Raw genomic sequence first — 23,370 nt, forward strand, 5'->3', positions numbered from 1 at the left:
ATTCAGAAATGGAGGTGATGTGCATACAAAAAGTATCAATAAAATTAGCTTTTTAAAAAGGAAAATTAAGTTGTAAAGGGGACAGTTGTCTAGGCTTGGGTTTGGATCCAATGAACTCTGAGGTCCTTTGCCACTCTGAGATTCTGTGATTTTCTAAAACAAAATATAATGGACTTAGTCCAGAAAAGTTGCATGTCCACTAAATTTTTGCAAAACTTCCACTGTCCACGAAAACTCTCAAGAAAATTCCCAGGTGACCAGATATGGTAGTGAATGCCTACAAAGCCTGCTACAAGGGACGCTGAGACTAATGGTTCATTTGCACTTGGGAGTTCTGTGTGTCAGAGGGCTAAGCCAATTGGGCATCTACACTAAGTCCCACACTGATATTGTGAGCCCCATGCCAGAGTAGGGGACCACTAGGCTGCTGAACGAGGACAAATTGGCCAAAGTTGGTAACAGAGGAAGTCAAAGCTCCTGGGCTCATCAGTAGTGGAACCAGGTGGTGTAGCTGAAGGAAGCTCCTCAGTCCCTCACAGCTTAGCTAGGAGGGATTCTGTGGCAAACTTGTACCTAAAGCCTTTTAAGAATGATAAGATACACTTGAGCTTGTATTCCCTTCAGTGACTCCAAAAACTCTTTATTATTTCATCAATCTCTCCACCATTAATTTCTCAATCCTCCCTCCATATATGTGCCAAAGGACTTTGCCTAGGCCATGGGTCTGAGCATGTCACTACTCTGCTCAGAAACCTTCAGTGGCTTCTGATGGCCTCTAGAATAAAATGCAAGCTCCTCATCCTAGTATTTAAGGCCTTTTATGCTCCTATCTGCCTTTTCAGTCTCCTTTTGCACTACTTCCCTTCATGCACATTCCATTCCATCCAAACTGGCCGTTCCAGCTCCCACCTCCAAACATTAACACAATCAGCCTTTCCCATGCCTGAAATGAAACTTGTTGCCTCTCAGAATTCTTCTCTTCCTTTAGGGCTTAGCTCAGACACCTCCTCTGGTAGAAACACTACCTTGATTGTCCCATCATTAGTGTTTTCTTTTCCTCAAATGATATTACATTTACTTGTCTGTGTGTATGATGAATCCCCTTCCCCACCAGTAAAATATAAGTTCCTTGAGGGCAGAAGTTGCTTTATTTTTGCTTTATTGTATCCACTGCACCTCATATATGGAGTGGTCTTAGTAGGGATTATACACAGAGTAGGTGCTGAGTAACCTTTTGTGGAGCTGAAACCCAGAGTTTGTTAGGCTCTCACACCCTGACCATCTTTCTCCTCATATTTCAGGGCATGGAGGGGACCCTGGTTTCTACCAGGCTATGCCAATGGGGCACAGACTCTGGTATTGCTACTTTGCATGATGGGCTGTAAGTATCAGCCCAACCAGAGATAATGTGCCTGCCTCTAGAAGGACCCTCACTACTCACCAGATGTGGGGACATTCCTGGCCATAGGGAAGGTCACTATCTGATAGACTTTATCAACTACAAGTAAAGGAGAATTGTCTACAAAGGCATAGAAGGATAACATCTTGGTTGGTGGAGAATCAGAGAGGAGGGCCCACCTAGAGATCTCAGACCTTTATTGTATTGAAGAAGTGGTAACACCCAGAGTGATCAACTCACTGTCATTTCCTTTGCCTCCTCAGCAGGTCTTCAGTGGTCACAGAAGATCAGGAAACAAGGTTCGTGCACAAAACTTGAGGTTGAGTTCTTTATTTCAGAGATTCATAGAATATCAGAGCTAGAAGGGATCTTAGAGATATCAAAAGAACATAGATGTAGAGCTAGAAGGGACCTTCGAGCTAGGTGGCTGTGGACCTAAAGTCAGAAAGACCTGAGTTCAAATTCAGCCTTGGACACTTACTAGCTGTATGACCCTTGACAAGTCATTTAACTGCCATTTGCCTCAGTTTTCTCAAATGTAAAATGGGCAAAATAATAGTAGTACCTATCTCTCAAGATTGTTGTAAGGATTAAATGAGATAGTTGTAAAGTGCTCTGCAAACCTTAAAATACTATTTAAATACTATTCTAGTCCACCCTCTCATTTTCACAAGTGAACTGTGAGTGCTAGAGGTTAAATGAATACCTGGGGACACGCAGATAATAACAGTAACAATAATAAGTAGCATTTATATAGCCTCTAACCTCAAACTCCGGATGGAACTGGGGATGTTCAGCCCCGAGAAGAGAAGACTTAGAGGGAACGTGGCCACTCTGCAATTATTAGAACTTCTGAACTTTGCTTGGCCCCAGACCACAGAACCAGGAGAAATTGGGAGGTATTTTAGAGGGGCAAGTTTAAGGTGGAAATAATGAAAAACTTCTGAACAAGGACAGCTGTCCAAATAGGTTGCCTCAAGTAGTAGTGAGTTCCCCTTCGTTGAGGTCTGCAAGTGGAGGCTGAGTGAACTCTTGTTGGGGATGATATAAATTGATCAATCAACAAGCATTTACTAAGCACTTGCTGTGTACCAGGCACCATGCTAAATACTATACAATACAAAGGCAAAAAACAGTCCTTACCCTCAAGGAGCTCAGGTTCTAACTGGGGAGACATCATGTAAATAATTATGTACGTGCAACATAAATTCAGACTAGATGAAAAATAATCTCATCAGAAAGACAGTAAGTACCTGGGGATGGGGATGGGGGAGGAATTGGGGAAAGTCTCCTGCAGAAGATGGGATTTGAACTCTGTTTTCAAAGGAAGTTAAGAAAAAGTAAAGAGGAATAGTATTCAGGAATGCAAAACAAACCCTAAAATGGGAGCTGTGGGGTGGTGTTTGTGCTAGGAAGAATAAGGTCAGTGTAGCTGGATTATAGATTGAGTAGAGAGGAGGAAAGTGTTCTGGAAAAGTCAGAAAGGTCCAAGTTGTGAAGGGTTTTCAATGCCAGAGGACTGTATATATGATCCTGGAGATAATAGGGAGCTCCTGGGGCTTATTGAGGAATGGGGAGTGGCATGTTCATATTTGTGAATTAGGAAAATTAGCTTGGTGACTGAGTTAAAGATTTATTGGAATGGGCAGGGACTTGAATCAGGGGGACCAATTATAAACCACTAATCCCAGCATAAGGTGATAAGGGTGTGTACGAAGGACATGGTAGTAAGAGCAGAGAGAAGGGAATGTACATGAGAGATGTGAGGGCAGAAATGACAAAGGTTGGCAATCAGTTGCATATGTGCAATGAATGTAAGAGAGGAGTCAAGAATGACATCAAAGTTATGAGCCTAGATGAGACAGGGAAGATGGGAGGGTTTGGGCAAAAGATAAGAAGCTCTCTTGTAGACATGTTAATGACATCCAGCTCAGGATAACCAAAAAATACTGAGTGATGGAAATAACTAGCTCAAGAAAGAGACTGGGGCTGAATATACAGATCTAGGAATCATGTATAGAGACGATCATTGGAGATAGATACAAGATAGTGTAGAGGGAGAAAAGAAGTCGGTCTAGGGGAGAACCTTGGGAGACAACCACAGTTAGTATGACCTGAATGAAGATTCCACAAAGGAGACTGAGGAGAGGTCAGACAGGTAAGGAGATAACCAAGAAAGAACAATCTTAAAGAGGGAAGACCAGGCAGGATGATCAACAGTGTTGAAGGATGCAGAGAGAAGAAGGGTGAGGATTGAGAAAAGGCCATGAGATGACCATTTAAAAACCATTAATAACTTTGGAAAGAGCAGCTTCCACTCAGTGATAAGGTTAGAAGCCAGACTTCAGAGGGTTTACTAACAAGTGAGAGGAAAGGAAGTGGACACAACTAGTATGAATGACATTGTAGAGGAGTTCAATAAAAAACCAGAGAGATTTTGAATTATAGTTAGAGGGAATAATCAAATTGAGCACAGATTTTTGAAGGAGAGATGCAAGTATATGTATAAAAGAGCTGTTAGATAGGGAAACTTTGAAGATTTGAGAAAGCAGATGATAGTGGGGAGGGGCAATCTGCAAGGAAGGAGGGAAAGGCAGTAGGGGAAGTACCTATACCATGTACCTATAGAGGAAGGGGAAGTATCACTTCTTCACCAGACAGGGGTCAAGAAGAAAACAGTGGAGGAAGATATCTGAGTGATGTGAGATGGGAAGGGGAGAAGAAAAAACTCTTAACCAATATCCTAAAATTTTCAGTGAAATGGGAATCTAGGTCCTTAAATAAAGAGTGAGGGAAGAGTGGAAAAAGTGTGGAGGAGGGCTTAAGAAAAGATGAAAAGGTTTGGAATAGCTGCCATGGAGAATGGGATAATATGGGGAGTAGAGAGATATAAAAAAAGAAATGCCTTGGTGCAGTAAGAACCCAGCTGAGACTATGTGCCATAGATTTATGGTGAACTCAGCATCATTTTGTGATTTTTCCTCCATTCCATTCAGCAGCACATGAATAGGAAACAAGGCAGTGGATGATAAGAGCAATCCAAAATTGGGATTTGTAAGGTCCTGGTAACAGGACAAAGGGGCAAGGGATTCAAGTGTGAAAGATAACGTAGATTTGAACTGAATCCCCCAGAAATCGAGATAAGGAAGGGAGGAAAGTATACAGCCGGTCCAGGGATGATGGCCTGAGAAAGAACTGGGTGATGAGAGACTGGCAATTACAATGAGAATGAAGAACATGCTCAGCAGTCATATGGAAAAGCAAAAGATAAAATTATTAAATATTGTGATCAGAGAAAGGAATTTTGAAGTTCCTAAACATGGAAAAAAGAACAGCTGGTGGGTGATGGCAAGATCAAAGGTATAGAAGAGAGGAGTGGGTCATGAGAACTAAGTAGGCTAAGGAAATGGGAAGTTAGATTGTATGAGGGAGTATTGATATGTATGTTGAAATCCTCTAGTATGAAAGCAGGAGTTTGACAGAATAGAAAGATTATAAGGAAGGCAATTAGCTTATTAGGAAAAGAAGAAAAGTTTCCTAGGCAGAGGTGTGCTGGAGCCAGCTCACACCATTGCTTGAGAGCCAATTGCTAAATTTTTCATCAATTTCATTTAAATTTTATAAATTTAAATTTATATTTAGAAATCAGCAAATGCTACAAATCAGGGCTTGATGTATTGCTTTGTTGATTTCTACATGTAAGAAAGTGATGATGGAAATATTAATGATGCAGATTAAACTTACAAGTGTATGGTATGGACATTTTTTTTCTGGAGAGCTGGCTTTTAAATATTTACCAGTACACCACAGGGCCTGGGAGTTAGTAGAGAATAGCCACCAGGACATGGTTGGATGATAAATCTGAATGGCATTAATCTCAAAGGAAAGTTGCTTAGGTAGAGGAAGAATCTGGAAATAGCATGAGGAGCAAGAAATATTACAACTCCCCAAACATGACCAGTGAGTAAAGGAGAGAAGGGGAAGGATGAGTGAAGATGCCTTCTTTTATGTCCATCACTGACTTCCTTTTTTCTTTCTAAAATTAACCAAACTTATGTTTCTTCCTCTAGCATGTCATGAATCCAAGCTCCCAGACATGGAAGCAAAGAAGAAATCCAGCTACCAGTTGCTTCTTGTACTTCCTGGTGCCCACCAGAGCTCATCGCCATCTCATTCTGAATACCATCCTACCAAGGGCACCACCTCCCATCTGTCTCAGACATCTTACATCCTCTGCAGCTGCTTGAAAATGTTTTATTTTTTTAACAGCCCAGCATTGGCACTTTCTCAAACAGGGTCACCCTCCCATCCCCTCTCCTTTCCCACTCCACAGCCCTCAGAGGGATGTGAACAGAAAAGAAAGAAGTGGAGATAGAAGGGATCTGTCTTCATCTCCCATAGTCTTCACTCTGTACTCCTTATTCTGATTACAGTCCCAAATTAAATGATACATGAAAGGGCAGATCAGCACATCCAATCCTCTCATAGTTTGGTCCACGACCATTTTTTAAGCATCATGTAGCCAGTGCCCTGGGCACCAAGTGACACCCTGGTTTTCCTCTCAGTACTTGGCAAAGTGCCCACCAGTCTCTGACATGAACACTTCCCCCAACACGTAGCTATGCCCTGACAAACTCCGCTTGCAAGACCACTTTGAGTTTCATGGATCTCTCCTCCAAAATGAACATGATCAGATGGATTCAGCTCAGCATAGTCTTGGAGTCAGGAAGACCTAGGCTGAGTCCTGCCTCTGTCACATACTTGCTGTATAATCATGGTCATGTCACTGAATTTCTTCTCAGTGCTCCCAGGCAATGAATCCATGATGAACCAGACCCACCCAGGCTGTATGGAACCTGACCCTGACAACCTATTCTGTGAGCCTCTCCCCAAGAACTGTTACCTGAGGGGAGGAGAGGCTACTGTGTGGCTTCTATGTATAGTTCTGATCTAATCCTAATCCTGGATCTATTGCCTGGGTCATCTGGACAAGATGCTTCAACTCTCTGGGCCCTGGCTTCCTCATCTATAAAATGAGAAAGTTGCACTAAATGACCTAAAGTCCCTTCCAGCCCCGAACAATCTCACCCTACTGAAAAGGAAGGAAGGAAGGAAGGAAGGAAGGAAGGAAGGAAGGAAGGAAGGAAGGAAGGAAGGAAGGAAGGAAGGAAGGAAGGAAAGAGAGGAACTTTTTTTAAAAGCCTTGAACTGGTCCCAAAGGAGAGACTTGGGATCAGATGCCACTTAGACCTCTCCTTTCTGTGGCTGCCACTCCGATGGACAATCGATCACAAAAGGATACCTCTTACCATAGGGATTAACTGCCTCTCTTTTACTGTTCCCCTTAGTGGGAAACTCAGCTGTCCCTTTGCACAAAGAACCTCCTCCAGAGAGGTGGCTACCTGGAACCCAGCCCCAACACCCTGTGTCTAGGAATACAGGATTTCACAGTGTAGAGGAGAGGACAGTACACTCAGAGGCAGAAGCCCTGAGTTCAAGCCTCCATTCTGCCATTAACTCCTTGTATAACTTCAGACAAGTCCCTTCATCTCTTTTCAGCCTCAGTTTCCTTCTCTGTAAAATGAGGGAATTGGATGAGACAATGTTCAAGATTCCTTCCCACTCTGTTCTGTGATTCTGAAGGTCCCTTGGCCACCATGCCAGGACTGCAGATGGGACAGCACATGACACCATACTATTGGATGTTTGTGTGCATTTGTTCTACAGTTCAGAAGAATTTCCATTTTTCCATCCAAGGACAAGATCTCTGAAGAGCTGTCACATGGAAGAAGAGGGCAACTTGTCCTGTTTGACTCCAGAGAACAAAACTAGAACAAAAGAATGTCCTGGGGAAGTGAATCTCAGCTCCACGGTGAAGGAAAACTAACCAGGAGAGCTGTCCACAATGGCACAGTCTGCCTCCCAAGGTCACTGAAGGAAATCAGCAAAGACTGGTGAGGGAGAGGTAAGACCAGATGAAATCTCAGTGGTCTTTCCCAAAAACCTGTGGTTCTAAGAAGCTTAGAAAACCTGAAGGGGAGACAGGAGAGGCAAACAATCAGCAGGCAATACTCTTTAAGCAATGGATGTGTTCAGCACTTTGGATTCTTTCTTGAGCAGCTCCCATGATCTAAAATCTAATTCCCATTACAGTTCTATTCCAAGGTCACTGAACCTGGGCCATCTGCCTTTGCTACAAAGGATGGCAATGCTAACTGAGGAAGCTTTTTCTAAACTGACTGCAGCTAGGGAGTCTTCTTGAGGAACAAGGAAGACTGAGACCTGCAGAGGTTTCATGGCTAGATAAGACTGATGAGCTCCAAGCACATGTGAATATTTATTTCATCTTTTTCTTGAGTCCTACTTGCTCCACACTTGTTGGAAAGGCTATGGGGCCCGGAGGGACCCAGATGATTTGCTGACCACATCTCTTCATCGAAAAAGAAGCGTGAGGGCTGGGAGGGCCTTGGGATTGTTGAAGGCATCATGTATTGATTGGGGCCCAAACCCAGGATTTCCTCTAACCACAGATATTCTTCAGGCTCCAGGAATCTTACCTAAGGTCTCCATATCAGCCTAGCACCTTCACACAAGGGGCTGTTTCCCTGGGCTGCTGCCAGCTTCCTCCAATAGCTCCTCATCTACCCCATCCCCAAGGACTGTACGCCTTTTAGAAAAGGAGGGGATGGAAGGTTATCCCACAAATTCTCTGACTCCCATTGTTAGACAAAGGCAGCCCTTGGAAAACTGAAAGCAGAGTGATTAAGACATGACCCTTTTGGCCACTTCCCTACTCCTACCCATCCCAATATGGGCAAATGGTCTTTCCTTCTGCATCTTGTTCAAAAACTCTGCCTTTAGTCTTAAACCCCAGAGTCATCATCACTCAGTGTCAAGGCAGTCAGCAAGTTTGGTAAACTTACAAGTTCATCCCAGCAAACTAGCATTGTGCAGTGGAACTGAGAGGCATAGAATCTGGGGAATAGCCCCGTCTCTGCCACCGACTTGCTGGATGGGTTTGGGCAAGTCACTTCATCCCTGTAAAATGAGAAGGTTGGTTTTCATGCCCCTTCCAGACCTAAAGATTCTTTGATTGTGAGCTCATGTGAGTTTGGGGATTTATTCACTTCTGAGAAGACAAAAAGAAAAAATATGCATAGACATCGACTTTCACTTACAAGCCCAGATTCCTTGCCCCTGGAACATTTTGTAGGTTGGAAAGAGAAAGTACTGGGCTGAGTTAAATCTTACAGTTTTAAACATGTTTTTGACACTATGAATTGCAGTCGCATGGGGTAGTTGGAAAACCTTGGACTAGAACCTAGGAGACCAAGGTCTAAACTGTTCTACCACTAATAAGTTGTGTGACTTTGTTACTTTCCCTCTCTGGGTCTCAGTCTACTCCTCTATAAAAATAGAGACTGGAGCAGGTAATTGTTAAGCCTCCCTCCCCCTACCCTCCCCCAGGTCTGACAGTCTGTTTTCTGAGGTTCCTATCAGGCTTGACATCCCATATTTTGTATCCTAAAGGTTTCTTTCAGCTCTGACATTCTGGGTTCTAAGGGCCCTCCCATCTCTGACATTTCATGTTCTAAGGGCCCTCCCAGATCTGACATTTCATGTTCTAAGGGCCCTCCCAGCTCTGACATTTTGTGTTCTAAGGGCCCTCCCAGCTCTGACATTCTGTGTTCTAAGGGCCCTCCCAGCTCTGACATTTCATGTTCTAAGGGCCCTCCCAGCTCTGACATTTCGTGTTCTAAGGGCCCTCCCAGCTCTGACATTTTGTGTTCTAAGGGCCCTCCCAGCTCTGACATTTCATGTTCTAAGGGCCCTCCCAGCTCTGACATTCTGTGTTCTAAGGGCCCTCCCAGCTCTGACATTTCATGTTCTAAGGGCCCTCCCAGTTCTGATGTTCTGTTTATTGTCTCTCCTAGCTCTGACATTCAATAGTTCTGATACTCATTCACCAGCCCTGTCTCTCACTGTCATTAAGTCTATCCAGTTCCCAAGAGACTACAATACTCTCTGAGGGAATAAGTCCCAGAATAACTATCCAATTAAATAAAATGATAGGTTTTGCCCAAACCAAGACACTCTATTTTATGCCATCTCTCTCCACCCAAACTGGAATGAAACCTAGGTTAGCGGTTACTTTTTGCAAATCTTCCCTATGCAGGTTTCCTTCACGGGTTCCAAAAATGAGATAGACATCAATATTCATTAAGGTTCTTACAATCTTGTGCCTAGAAAAAGACATGACAGTGCAAGGTGACTCTGTCCAGCCTTGCGACCACATGCTAAGAAGAGATGCAAATGATTTCAAATTGAGGGAGTATTGCTTAGTAGATAGGTACTGGACTTGGAGTCCAGGAAACTAGAGTTCAAATTTCACCTCAGACCCTTATTAGCTTTGTATCCTAGACATGTCATTTGACCTCTCTATGCCTCAGTTTCCTCATCTGTAAGATGAGTCAGGTTGGGCTCAATGTCTTTTAAGGTCCCCTCCATCTCTAACCCTATGACCCTATGATCCAGGTTCAGAAAGCAAAATGTCATTAAAGCAAGGAGACTTCCACAAGACCTGTGCCAATGAGAACACCTACATCTAACTGTTTTAACCAACTTCATGAAAATGAAAACTGGTGAATTCTGAAACATTTCAGAAACAAAACCAAGTGCCCCTCTGAGGCCTTTCCTTGCCATGGCTGCCATGATCTTGGGCTCTCAGAGACTGAGCCCCTAGAACCTGAGTCTTGGTAAATGCTATCACACCAGAAAAGGTTTGAGAGTTTAGTTTGTATGGTCAATTGTTCAGCCTTGCAGACTTGTCAGGAAGAAAGTGTTTGAAAAACTGTGACGTGCTATAGAATCATGATCCCCTACAGAGAAGCAGAAATCTTTTGCAGCCTCTTTCCTAAGGAAGTGAACTTGGGCTCAGAGTCACCACCAAAACTCTGTCTACCAGGGGATGATTTGGGGGGTTTTGGCCACAGAAACTCCTAAAGACTGCCTGTTATGGTAAAGAGGAGCTGAATTTACCACCCACCCTAATGAAATCGCAGATGTCTGTAGTATTAGGGCCTAAGGCAAGAACCTGCCAGGCCATAGGGGATGCCCACATTGTCATAGGCTCATGGGCATGTCATAGGCTCTTAGAACTGGACATGCAGTTAGAAGATAGCCACAGAACATCCAGACTGAAGGGGGCCTTCGGAGGCTTCTAGTCAAACCACTTCTCTACAGTTGAGGAAACTGACCCCCAGAGATACTGAGTGAGCTGCCCAACTTCATACAGGTAAACAAGTGCCATCACTCCAAATCTGGAGCTCTTTCCACTAGACCATGCTGGTCTTCAGAAGCTGAAGGAATAGGATTTAGAGCATCTGTATCTGTAATTCAGGCTAATTTGTGCTAATTATCTAGTACTGGTTGACAGGTTCAACTAGACTAGTTCTGTTCTTATGACATTCTGAATTCTTTATTCTAAGGAAACTTAGCTCAAATATTCTCTGTTGTTGTTCTAAGGACTCTCCCAGGTTTGACATTATCTGTTCTAAGATCCCTCCGAGTTCTGACATTGTATTCTAAGATCTCTCCCAGCTCTAACATTCTACATTTGTTCTGAGGTCTCTCCCACCTCTTAACATTCCCTGTTTTAAGGCCTTTTACAGCTATGATATCCTACATTCTAGTTCCTAAGATGTCTCAAAGCTCTGACATCCTCTAACTTTTCATATTCTAAGATTCCTCCCAGCTCTGACATTCTGTATCCTAAAGGCCCTCCCAGCTCTGACAGTCTGTGTTCTATGGGCCCTCCCAGATCTGACATTTTCTATTCTGAGGTCTCTCCAAACTCTGACATCCTACATTCTAGGTCCTAAGATCCTTTGAAGCTCTGACATTACCTGTTTCATATTCTAAGATCCCTCCCAGCTCTGACATTTTGTGCTCTAAGGCCCTCTCAGCTTTGACATTCTCTGTTCTAAGATACCTCTCCCAGCTATAACATTCCCTGTCCTTTTACAGCTATGACATTCTACATTCTAGGTCCTAAGATCCCTTCTAGCTCTGATATTCTCTGTTCTAACATTTCATGTTCTTTTAAAGTCCCTTCCAACTCTGACACTCTATGTTCTAAGGGCCCTCCCAGCTCTAACAAGTTATTGTCATGTTGCTGACAGACAAGAGTTTCCATAACATAATATGATTTCATCAAACTTGATGATTTTTTAGCTGGGTATATATTTCTTCTTTTTAAAGGGAAATACTTTGAAGGAAGGGTTTCACATTACCATGGATATTCAGAATTATTCCCCATGTACTCAAAGCCACTGACCTCAGATGGTTCTTTGGACTGGGGGATAACCAGTTATATCATCCTATCCCAATATGCCCTTTCCTATTAATAGGTCATTGCATGGAATTTTAGCATCAATTGTATAATGTATATACCGTATATTGGAAAGTCTAAATGTGTAAGGGAAGGCCTAATTCTATAATTTTTTAAATGTGTCTTACATAACAGTATCCATTTCTGTATCACTTCAATGTTTATAAGCACTTTTTGCCTCCACAACCCTATGAGGTAAGGGTTGCCAGGATCATTAGCCCTAATGTAGTCAGAGTTATAGTAATATTTCCAAGTGCTCGCAGATGTTAAGTGGTCTAGCTTCTAATCCAAATTTTGTGAATTCTGGCTCTCCACTAGAGGTAGTAAAATCAGAATTAATGAAGTAGGACCAAGCTCTCCCACCAACCCTCTGTGTGACCCTGGGCAATTCACTTCCTTTCTCTGGTCTCAGTTTGTTCATCTGTACAGTGGGGAATTTGGGCTGGACGATCTCTAAGGTCCCTTCCAGCCCTAAATCTATGAACCCATGATTCTCTCCACAATAACTCACAGAGCTAGAGTGCTTTAAGGTTTACGAAGCATTTTCTTCATACACTTCCAGGTTTTTATATAACCATGATCCATCCAAGATAGTCCAGGCTTCTACATCTGATCAGAGTCTTGAGAAATAGGTTGTGGGAGAGATAAAAGCTGCCCTTCATGACAGTGACCTCAATTAAAGGGTAGATCTTAATTAAACATCCTTAAACTTCTCCTTAACAAACGACAAATGAAAATGAACAAATAATAATATTAGCTCAGATTACAATACTCTTTGGTCTGCAAAGCACCTTTCTCACAATTGTCTGCTTTGCAAATGAGGAAATGGGTGCTGAGATGCCCATGACCACCCAGTCAGGAAGTATACTTAAAAAGTTCCACACTTGGCCAGGTCAGTGGCCCATTTGTTGAGGTATTTAGAGGCTATCCTATTTTTTAGGTCAAAAGAGAAAGGCACAAGGTGACCCAAGGTGATTGGTTGGTTGGTCATTGTCCATCATTCTCCAAGAGAAATATGTTAGAGTCAAGTTACAGTGTGTCCAATTGTAGCCAATCAGACCAATACGAGCTTGGAAAGCTCTACCACAGAAGGTCAGGTGCCAATGGTCCATGTGAACATTTCAATGGATTCTCTAAATTTGTGCATCTCCCATCTCACCCAAGGTGATAGGCTTGGGATCACAGGGTCAAAAAAAGTAGAAAGAAACAAAGAAGTCACTTAGTCCAACCTCCCTCATTTTACAGATGAGAAAACTTGTCCAGGTGGAAGTGTGGGGAGTTTGAGCAAGAATGAGGACAATTAAAATATCTTTATTCCCACCACTTCCCCCTTCCCCAGCTTCCGTCTCCTTGACCCGTTCTTCATTTTCTTGACCTCTTGTTGTATATCCCTCCTTATGCCTCCTGTAGATGTTAAGAAAGTCTTAATAAATATTTGCTGAATATTCTAAGCAATTCACTTAAAGGCAATAGGGCAGAGGGTGACTTGGCTTTTGTATTTACTAGGCTGAACCCTTCCTCACCATACACAAAGTAAAGAAACAGTTCATCAGACCTATGAGAAGCCTAGCTGGTTTTCAAGCACAGAGTCATAACCTAGGCACAACTCTCTACCTAATAAGAACAGACTTCACAAACCCAAACCTATAAGAACAACACCAAAATTTCTCCTCTCCTCATATCCTCCCCAAGAGCCCCATCCCAAGGTCTATCCAAATAGGAATGGTAAAGCTGACTGCCACCACCCCAACACAGGAGGTAAACAGGATATGATAAAAAGCAAAAACTTCATTTTGGTGCTTAGCAGGAAATTAGCCACTTAGCCCAAAGACCATGGAAATCCCAATCCTCCTCTAGATAGAGACCCAAGATCTTAAGTTTCAGAAACAGCTGATGGTGAAATGGAGAAAGTTCTGGTCCTAAAGTCAGGAAAACCTGAGTTCAAATCCAACCTCAGATACTTACTAGCTGTGCAACCTTGGGCAAGTCAGTTAACCTCTGTTTGACTCAGTTTCCTCAACTGTAAAATGGGCATGATAATTGTATCTTTATCCTAAGGTTCTTGTGAGAATCAAATCAGATAATATTTGTAAAGCATACTTATTGTTTTGCCTGGCATATAGTAGATGTTTAATTAGTACATATTCCCTTCCCTTTCCTTCCACCCCATCTCAATCTTAGCCCAGTTTCCAGGTCTGAAATGAGGTTTGTTTGAAATGGAACACTGGATCTCTCAAGGAACTGGAATTCAAGTAGGATAAGATAGTTGAGCACAAACCCTTGGGAAGAACTAAATGCAGTTAAGAAACCTTGAATGAGAATGAAAAAAGTCTGATAAAAATGGAAAATAACAGCAAAGACAACATAGTACGATAAAGAGATAGGATATTATAATGGTGGGAGGAAAAGCCAGACTTGATGTCAGAAGACCTGGGTTCAAATCATTGCTTTGTTATCTACTCTATGACTGAAGTTGGACAAGTCACTTCCCTCTGGCCCTCAGTTTCCTCGTCTGTAAAATTAAGGGGTGATGATCTCTGAAGTCCTTCTAAGTATTATGATCCTAAAGTATAGCAGGACTGTTAACTGAAACATTTCACTGAATTGTATTCAAAAAGATGAAATAATTCAAGAGAAATCTGGATAGGCAATGCAGCTGAAATGGAAAATCAATGAATCAATGAGTGAATGAAAAAGTATTTATTGAGCACTTCTTACTAGACGCCAAATGCTACACTAAGCACTGAGGATATACAAATACAAAACGGAAAACAGTCCCTGGTCTAAAGGTGCTTACATTTTAATAGAAAAAACAACACAAATATAAGTGAGTAGTGGCCAGGGAAAGGTACTTTGAGAAATCACAGAAATGATGAGTGAAGTCATAGGGAAACTGATTGACATGATGTTTCCAGGAATGGAAGTGTTCACTTAAAAACTCCCCAGAGTTAGAGGTGCTGGAAAGTCAGAAAGTATGGGGGGGAAGGGAGGGTAAATATATGTAATCTAGAGCACATTATGAAGATGGAAGGAGAACAGTATGAAAGATCTGGTTTCAGCTAAATGTGGTGAGCTCTTACCCATTGGGTGCTCAGGGCTCCAGAGTGGGGGTTGGAAGTTTTCATGATGCTTAAGTTTCACAGCATGAAGATGGCCAAAGGTTTGTTTGGGTCAACCTGGGAATGGTGAACCCTTGCCCATTAAGAGAATGGTGCACAAAAGAAATTCAGAAAATAATAAAAATGGGAAAAGAATCAAAAGTGAAGGAAAAAGTCATGTATCTGGAAGGGGGGATCAGAATGGAGGCATCAGAATTACTGGTGTCCCAGAGCATAACCCCAAAAAAGATAAGAATCTTATCACTATTTTTGAGGAAATAAGATACTCTAATAGATCTAGAATTTTGTGTGGGCATTCACTAGTACATAAATCTATAAATCATAACATAGGATTATAGTTTAATAGGTTTGACCTGAGCCACAGGGCCCTGGGGTGGCCCAAGTTTAGGGATATATTTAGATAGATATGATCCGATCTGGGATCTGGCCCACCTTGTCTCCAGGGAAACTGTGATTTCCACCTTTGGGCAGAGCAGGAGACTTGGGCACTCACTCCTCTACTCTCCTATTTCCAAGAGACATGTCAGTCTAGAATTATATCTATCTACTCCATGTCAGATATTTGCTGTCTAGGGGTGTTATGTTCTTTTCAGAGTTCAGGATAAAGCCACTCACCTTGGTTATTCAGAAAGGAAGGGTAACAGTTTACTCTTGGTCATCTTAGATCCCTCTCACCAAATGCTTATTACATAAAAGACAATCACAGATAGCAACCAAATACATTTATCCAAGCAAACAGTAAAACAGTAATAAGGGAGGATATAGATTAGGGTAGATGGCAGAATATAAAAGAGAAAAAATACACTCCAACTCAAGAGCAAGAACAAATCTTTCAATCAAGGCAAGAACTATCTCACTGGAGCAGCCTGCTCTTAGCAATCTCTAGAGATGCCAGTGTTGGGAATCAAAGATCACATTGTCAGGAAGGGGGCAGCTTCCCACACATGCCCGCCTCTCCAAAGAATCTCAGTGGCCATTCAAAAGTTTGTGCCTTCTCTCTTAACCTGTCTCTCTGATTCCCTCCCCTTGAAGTATTTCTCACTTATATATGCCATCTGCCATATTATAGATTCAGTGTTCTTTCAGCCAATCAGGAGTCACATCTCCCTAGACATATCCAATATCAAAGGGCTGGCCTTCAGGGAACCAATTAACCTACTTGTGCATGGATATCACAATAGTATTACAAACTTAGAGTGGGATGGGACCTCAGGGGCATCTAATCCAGTCCTTTCATTTTACAGAACTGGGGCCCAACAAGGTAAAGGGGCTTTTCTAAGGTTTCACAGGTAGTAAGTAGTAAAGCCAGGATTCAGACCTAGGCTCTGAGACTCAGAATGCTAGAGCATCCACCCAACATGGTAGCCTTTCTCTGGTTCTTTTCTTTTTTTATTTAGTATTTCATTTTTTCCCCAGTTCCATGTACAACTTGGTCCTTCTCATATTTTGGAAGCATCAATGAAGCACTCAATCTGAATTGAATGCAATGCTCACATAGATAGATATACATGGACCAAGTTACATACCAGTTTGTTGGATTGGGCCAAGGAAAAACTTACATCTTCACATGCTGAAACTGATAGAAAAGGTAACAATCTGCAGCCAACTTCAAGAATATAATAACCAAGCAAAAAGGTAAATAAGAAATGTTACAGACTTGAACAAATTGCTAACTCCAGCTAGATTTGAGAGAGAGAAAGGGGAGGGAGGGAGAAAGGAGAGAGAGGGAAAAAAAAGATAGGGTAAAAGAAACAGGAAGAATGAGAGAGGAAGAAAGAGAGAAGGAGGAGGAGAGAGAGGAAGGGAAAAAGAGATAAAAAGAGAGGGGGAGAGAGAGAGAGATAGAGAAGGAAGGGTAGAGGCAGAGAGAGACAGAGACTGAAAGACTGACCAAGAGGGGAGAAAGTAGAGATAGGGAGAGGAAGAGAGAGACAGAGACAGAAAAAGAGAGAGAGAGAGGGAATAAATTTAATGAAAAACAGGGAAATAGACATTTTTGAAATACACACTGGAAGGCTCACAAAAATCATGTTCTTCAGCACACCAGAAGTCCTAGATAAATTTAGAAAACAAAAAATCTTATATGGTATGTTATAGACTTCTGAAATCAAAGTAGAAATACTTCATTCATTCACTGGATCCATGATCTCATTAGAGTGCCTCTACCAGAGCAGATCACGCCTATCTGCACCTACTCTTTCTGTGCAATCCTTGTCCACACCCTCACCACGCGTCTTCCATCTGCCCTGCTGCTGCACTCCTTCTCCCCACCTGGAACAGCTACCCTTTGGACCTGACCTTCCCTCCCTCCTTCCAGTTGATCCTTCTAGCTTTGGAGCTTGGCCAAGGGCTTGACTGCCCTGTTGGTGAGCAAGTACAAACTCACCTAGACCACTATATCTAACTGGTCCCAGACTCTGGATCCAGTCATACCCTCTCACCTCTTATTCTGGACCCCCTATACCCATTGCTCTAGGCAGAGTATTAAATTAATATTACAATTGCTTCTGGAAAGGGCATATTAATTAATTTCCCCATGGCCTCCCTAACTATCCCTATGACTTCCCGGACCAAAGATCCCTTCCTTCCCTGCCCACCACTCTTCTATGTGTCTTGTCCTCCCATTAAAGTATAAACTCCTTAAGGACAGGGACTTTTTCACTTTCTTATTTGTATTCCCTATGCCTGCTACCAGGGCTGGTGCATAGTAGGTGCTTAATAAATGCTTTTCCATTTATTCATTTCCCTCAATCCTCCATAGAGGACCCAACCAGCTCAGGGTATTCTCTCTGGTTTGGGGGGTTGGTTTGGTTTTTTTATATATTTTGTGGACATCAGTACAGCACTCAGACTGTTCATCTGTTTCCTTCACTCTCCCCACATAACCAGCTCGGCTCCTTTTCTGCTCATCCATGCCCTTGATGCCCCAGACACCACTTCTCCCTCACAAATCCTCATTGCTAATAGACCAGAAACTGAGTGAACCCATCATTTTTCTTTTAAAAATGTTTTATTGGTATCTTTTGTTACATAACTGTTATCAATGACTCCTCATCTCTGACCCTGATAGAATCCTTCTCTGTTAAGTTAATCAGAACAAACAGGCCGTGTCTGAACGTGTAAGCGTCATTCCACACACAGAGCTCAGAGAGGCAGGAGGCGTCTGTCCTCCCTGGTCACCCCTGGGCCTTCCATGGAACAGAGCTCTCAAGTTTGCCTATGTTGCCTCTCATTACGTTCTTATGAGCGGAATATAAATCGCTCTCCTTGTTCTGCTTACTTTGCTCCACATCAGTTTGTACAAATCGTCTCTCTAAATGTCCTCAGACTCTTCCATAAGATTCAGTATCCCAGGAGCGTGGGCCGGGCTGCCTGGCTGGCGGCGTTACTGATGGCCAGACTGAAAGGAAGCCGCCCCAGGCCTCACGGGGCTCACCTTCTGGCATGAGGGCCCGGGGTGAGAAAGGCGTCGTGCCTATGCACGGATAGGTAAGGCTGCCACCTTCCTGAAGGAGGCGGCTCTCCAGCTGAACCTGAGGTGCACCCAAGAGGTGGAGAATTCCAGGCCTCGGCGACAGCCTGGGCAAAGGCGCCGAGGTCGGAAGTGGAACGTGTGCAAGGAATAACTGGTAGACCAGTTTGGCTGGAATGATTTCCAGTTCCCGAGCCAGACAACATCTTCCAGATGGAGGAAGAGGAAAAGCTGCAGATCGCGGAGCCAGAGGAGGTTGATGATCAAGACTTTCAGAAGGGCAGCCCCCGCCCATATTCTAAGAATGAAACTGAAAACAGAGGGTCTGTTTCACCAAAGAAAGTTTCCAAAGTAGAATCACAGGAGCTGTTATTGGTAGGTTTACAAGGGGCCATTTCCCAGGACTCCAAAACTGGAGAAACTCTTGGATTGGGGGGCAGGTTAGAGGTGCAACAGGAAAAGCCAAAAGGGAAAAGACTGGAAGACTCACATAACCAAGAGGGAGATTTTGGTAATGGGACCACCTGCACGAGTGTGCCCTCTGTAAAAAATAAATGTGGTAAAAGCTCAAGTCCTGTTCCAGATGAGACAGATCCTCCAGAAGAGAGAACCCAGAGATGTGATTTGCATGAGCATGGCTGCAGGCTAAGTTCAGAATACATATGTAAATCGAAACCCCACAGTGGAGACAAGCCTTATAAGTATAATCAGTGTGGCAAAGCCTTCAGGAGGAGCTCCAACCTTATCCAGCATCAGAAAATTCATAGTGGAGAGAAGCCCTATAAATGTAATGAATGTGGAAAGACTTTCGGTCAGAACTCACACCTTACTGAGCATCAAAGAATTCATCCTGGAGTGAAGCCCTACCAGTGCAATGAGTGTGGCAAAGCCTTCAGGCAGATAGGCACTTTTATTAACCATCAGAGAATACACAGCGGTGAGAAGCCCTATGAATGCAATGTGTGTGGAAAAGTCTTCAGAGTGAGGTCTGATCTCATTCGACATCAGAGAATTCATAGTGGAGAGAGACGCAATGAATGTAATGAGTATGAGAAAACCAGTAAGAACTCATGCCTTATTCAACACAAGAGGACTCATGGCGGTGAGAAACTTTATGAATGTAATGAGTATGGGAAGAATTTTAGTCGGAGCTCAAACCTCATTCAGCATCAGAGAATTCACAGTGGAGAGAAATCCTATGAATGCAGTGAATGTGGCAAAGCCTTCAGCAGGAGCTCCAACCTTATTCAACATCAGATGATACATACAAGGGTATAAGGAATATGGGAAAGACTTGACTAGGATGTAGAGAAAGAAGAGTGATCTTGACAAGTCATCAGACCTTTGTGAGTCTCACTTTGGTTCTCTTGGCCTAGGTCATCAATGAGATCTCTTTTTTCTCTGCAGCCTGTCCTCCAAACAGTGAATATTCACATGGCAGCCTCTTGCATTCTGTCCCACTGCTGGCTCAGTGACTTAACAGCCAGGGTAGCATAGCGGGATGAGTGCTGAACCTGGAGTTAGAAGTCTCAGCACCTCCTTTGAGCCTGTTTTCTCCATTGAGATGGGGAGAATAACACTTGTTACCATAGAAGACTCTAGTAATGAGGACCACTGGTGCTCCTACTGAGCACAGTGACCCCATGGGAATAAGCTAATACAAGAAAGTGATGAATTGAGGGAAACCCTCTGTGGCAGCACTGCCAAAGATACTTTATTACTGGACAAAAGGGAAGGTAAAGTCCCAATGAGAGGCAATGTGATCTGGTGGAAAGAGCCCTCAATATGTCTGCCAACCTGGGGTGCCTGGGAACCCAGGCCTTCACACTCACCTTTGTGACCATGGGCAAATCCCCTCTGCTCCCTGAGCCTCAGTTTCCTTTTCTAGAAGATGGAGGCATTAGTACTTGAACCAGTTACCTCTTGTGGGTTATTGTGAGGTAAGTGCTTTGTAAGCCTTCACCTGATTATTAGAAGGGCTGGGATTCAAACCTTTGACTCCAAATCCAAGAGGCTTTCCACCGACCTGTGCTATTGGAAGGTTTTCAATGCCAGCTTTGTTTGGCAAATATGGAACCACTGAAGCTCCTTGTGTCACATGGTCAGACCTGCACTTTACGAAGATCACTTGGCAGCTGAGTGGGGAGAGACTGGAGGCAGGCAGACACCTCCCCACCCCCATCAGGTATTGCCATTGCCCTGGTTCGAGGGGGATGAGGGCTTGCACCAGGTGTGCCCACGGGAGTAGAACAAGGTGGCCAGTTGTGAGAACTACTGTATGAACAGAATCAGTAGGACTTGGGAACTGACTATGGGGCCGTCAAGGGGAGGGAGAGGATGGCAGGTTGTGAACTAGGTTGAATAAAAGAAGGCTTGGTACCCCAGGCAGAATTTGTAGGGAAATCAGGAAATGGAGAAGGGGGAGCAGGGAGATAGTGCTCCATTTTGGACGTATCAAGTTTGACGGATGCCCGTTGTTTTCTAATAGAACTAGAAGTTTGCTAATAGTAAACATTTATTAAGCACCTACTATGTGCCAGGCACTGTGCTAAGTGCTGAGGCCACAAGTAAGAAAAAGGAGAGTCTTTGCCCTTAAGGAGTTTACAGTTGAAGGTTGAAGACAGTATACAAGAGGAAGCTGCAGCCACCAGAGGGTGTACCCCCTGGCATGATGGGTACCAGAGGATGTGATGTTCATGGGAGTCAAAGCCAGGCAGAGCAGCTGACGGAAAATGCTTCGGGACTAGAAAGGGCAGTGGATTATGAGGCCAAAGATTTGAAACTGATTTGTGTTACTGTGGAAGCCTCAGTTTCTCATCTATAAAACAGTGACAGTAATATTGTTTTCAAGGAGCTCCCATTTTCACAGGTGATCTCCTAGAGAAAGCAGTGAGGGGGTGGGGAGGAGGGAGGAGACTGGGAGAGGCCCCTTACAAAAAGTGAGATCAAGCTAAGTCTTGAAGGAAGCCATAGAACAGGGAAAGTAGAAGTGAGGAGGGAGAACGTTCAGGCATGGGTTTCAGCCAGTGAAAAGGAACAATTGGGAGACAGTGTTTACGTGTGAGGAACAGTCAGATGGCCCAGTGTGTGAAAGGTAGTACAATGTAAGAAGATTAGAAAGGGAGATAGTGATCTGGTTGTGAGGGGCTTTAATAGCAAACAAGATTTTGTGTTTGATTCTGAAGGTAATAAGGAGATACTGGAGTTTGTTGAGTAGGGGAGTGACCTAGTCAGACCTGTACTTTGGGAAAATCACCTTGGCAGCTACGTGAAGGATGGTTTGAGGTGAGAAGAGAGACTAACTAGGAGGAAGCAAATGACCAGTTTTTTAGTGAAGTGTGAGGCAAAGTCCTTCGTTGAGAGAGTTTGGAGAATGAGAAGCTTGTGAAGGAATGAAAAGGTTTGGAATAATTTCAGGTAGTGAGGGGGAGAGCCAGTTGTTCAGTGAGGTATCAAACAATTTCCTTTCTGGAGGAGCTTGTAGTCTGAGGCATGGGGTGGAGAGAAGATAAACCCAAAGCTGACTGTGAGCCCACAGCATCGCCAAAGAGCTCATTGAGCACAACCAGATGGTGAGGACAGTGCAAGTCTTTTTACTTCCATTTACCTGACACTCATCCCCAAACCTCTGAGCTGGAAGGGACCTTAGGGTCAAGTGCAGTCTAAACTTGAACCCAACTCTCCTCTCCAGTCTCCCCTCAAAGTGGGGGGGGCGGGGAGTGGTCACTGGAGTAGGGGACAGAGAAGCTGCTCACACACTGTCGCCCTGGGCCTCTATTACCTCACTTAGTTAGACCAGATGACCCCTCAGTCTTGAAGTCTCTGAGCCTCCGAGTGCCCACTCTACTCATGGACATTTCAGGTTTCTCTTTTCACTGTCAGTAGCAGAAGGGGCAGTTGCTCCAAGGTCTTGAATCCAAATCTCATGTAAAATGTCCCAGGAGGGATAGGAACCATTGCTTTCTGGGGGAGATAGAGCCCTGGAGTTGAACTTGAGAAACTCACAATCGCTCCAAACGTGTGGCTCTTCATCTTTGTGGCCCTCCTTGGGTCTGCAAGTAATAGGCCAATGATTCTGGAGCTGGAAGAAAACATCCAGATCATCTAGGCTGACCCCTTTATTTTAGAGGCAGAAACTTTGATCTAGCACAGAAATAGCACTTGTCCAAAGTCACACAGTGAATGTGGAGATTTAGAACCTGTTAACAGCTGGAAGGGACTTGAGGGAACACCTGGTTCCATCTCTTTTGATCCTGAGAGACAACATGGCTTAGCCAGAGTCAGGGTTCACACTCAGGCCTTCCAGCTCCAGGTCTAGTATTCTCTGCACTACCCCAAACTGCCTATTCAAATGTTTCCATAGAGACTCCAGGAGGGAGGAGGAAGGTGCCCACCCCCCCTCCTCTAAGAGTGGCCAGAGGCTGTCTGACTTTAGGGGGTTTGGGGAACAGGAACATGGTGGTGGTACTCCAGACAGCTGTGTGACAGACTTAACACTGCCGAATGAGCCATGGAGTTTTTGAACATGGCCAATAGGAATTTGTTTTGCTTGACTATGCATATTTGTTACAGGGGGTTTGTTTTTTTCTTTTTTAATGAGGGATAAAAAACACTTTTGCTAATTGAGAAAATTACAAAGATATTATCTTGGGGAGTCAGGAGACCTGGGTTTGAGTCCTGACTTTAACCTCTTGCCTTTTTTCCCTTCTTGGGAGCTAGGCCTTTGGCTGCCTTTGTTCTTGGATCCTCAGTGACTAACAGTGCTATGCAAATAGCACACACTTAGTAAGTGTCTTAGCAGCTGGGTGGATGGAGTGCTGACCTTGGCCTCAGGAAAACCCGTTTGAATCTAGCCTTAGACATTTACTAGCTGTGTGACCCTGAGCAAGTCACTTAACCTCAGCCTTAGTTTCCTCATCTGTAAAATGAGGATAATAGTCATGAGGATCCACTGTGATAATATATGTAAAGTGCTTTATAGAACGTTAGC

General features: G+C 43.6%; 1 protein-coding gene and 1 long non-coding RNA gene across 7 annotated transcripts in view; one reads left to right on the forward strand and one right to left on the reverse strand.

The window, feature by feature from the left end:
- The window catches only part of ATCAY (ATCAY kinesin light chain interacting caytaxin), a 51,856-nt gene extending 45,972 nt beyond the window's left edge, over nucleotides 1-5,884 (forward strand). The window contains exons 9-10 of one of the 2 annotated variants that reach the window (XM_072601781.1): nucleotides 1,663-1,698; nucleotides 5,470-5,884. In XM_072601781.1, the coding sequence (XP_072457882.1) occupies nucleotides 1,663-1,698; nucleotides 5,470-5,479 (46 nt within the window). In that variant the 3' untranslated portion in view covers nucleotides 5,480-5,884. The remainder of the gene's footprint in view (nucleotides 1-1,662; nucleotides 1,699-5,469) is intronic. The other variant, XM_072601782.1, reaches the window with a different exon arrangement.
- LOC140499867 (uncharacterized) overlaps nucleotides 1-23,370 on the reverse strand; it is an 89,620-nt gene that overhangs the window by 29,911 nt on the left and 36,339 nt on the right. For 4 of the 5 annotated variants that reach the window (XR_011965566.1, XR_011965567.1, XR_011965569.1 and 1 more), the window contains exon 4: nucleotides 22,386-22,461. This is a non-coding gene — a long non-coding RNA (uncharacterized lncRNA). Of the gene's footprint in view, nucleotides 1-22,161; nucleotides 22,462-23,370 lie in introns of all 5 variants that reach the window. The other variant, XR_011965570.1, reaches the window with a different exon arrangement.

This window comes from Notamacropus eugenii, chromosome 4 (genome assembly GCF_028372415.1).
Source record: "Notamacropus eugenii isolate mMacEug1 chromosome 4, mMacEug1.pri_v2, whole genome shotgun sequence".
Taxonomy (NCBI): Eukaryota; Metazoa; Chordata; class Mammalia; order Diprotodontia; family Macropodidae; genus Notamacropus; species Notamacropus eugenii.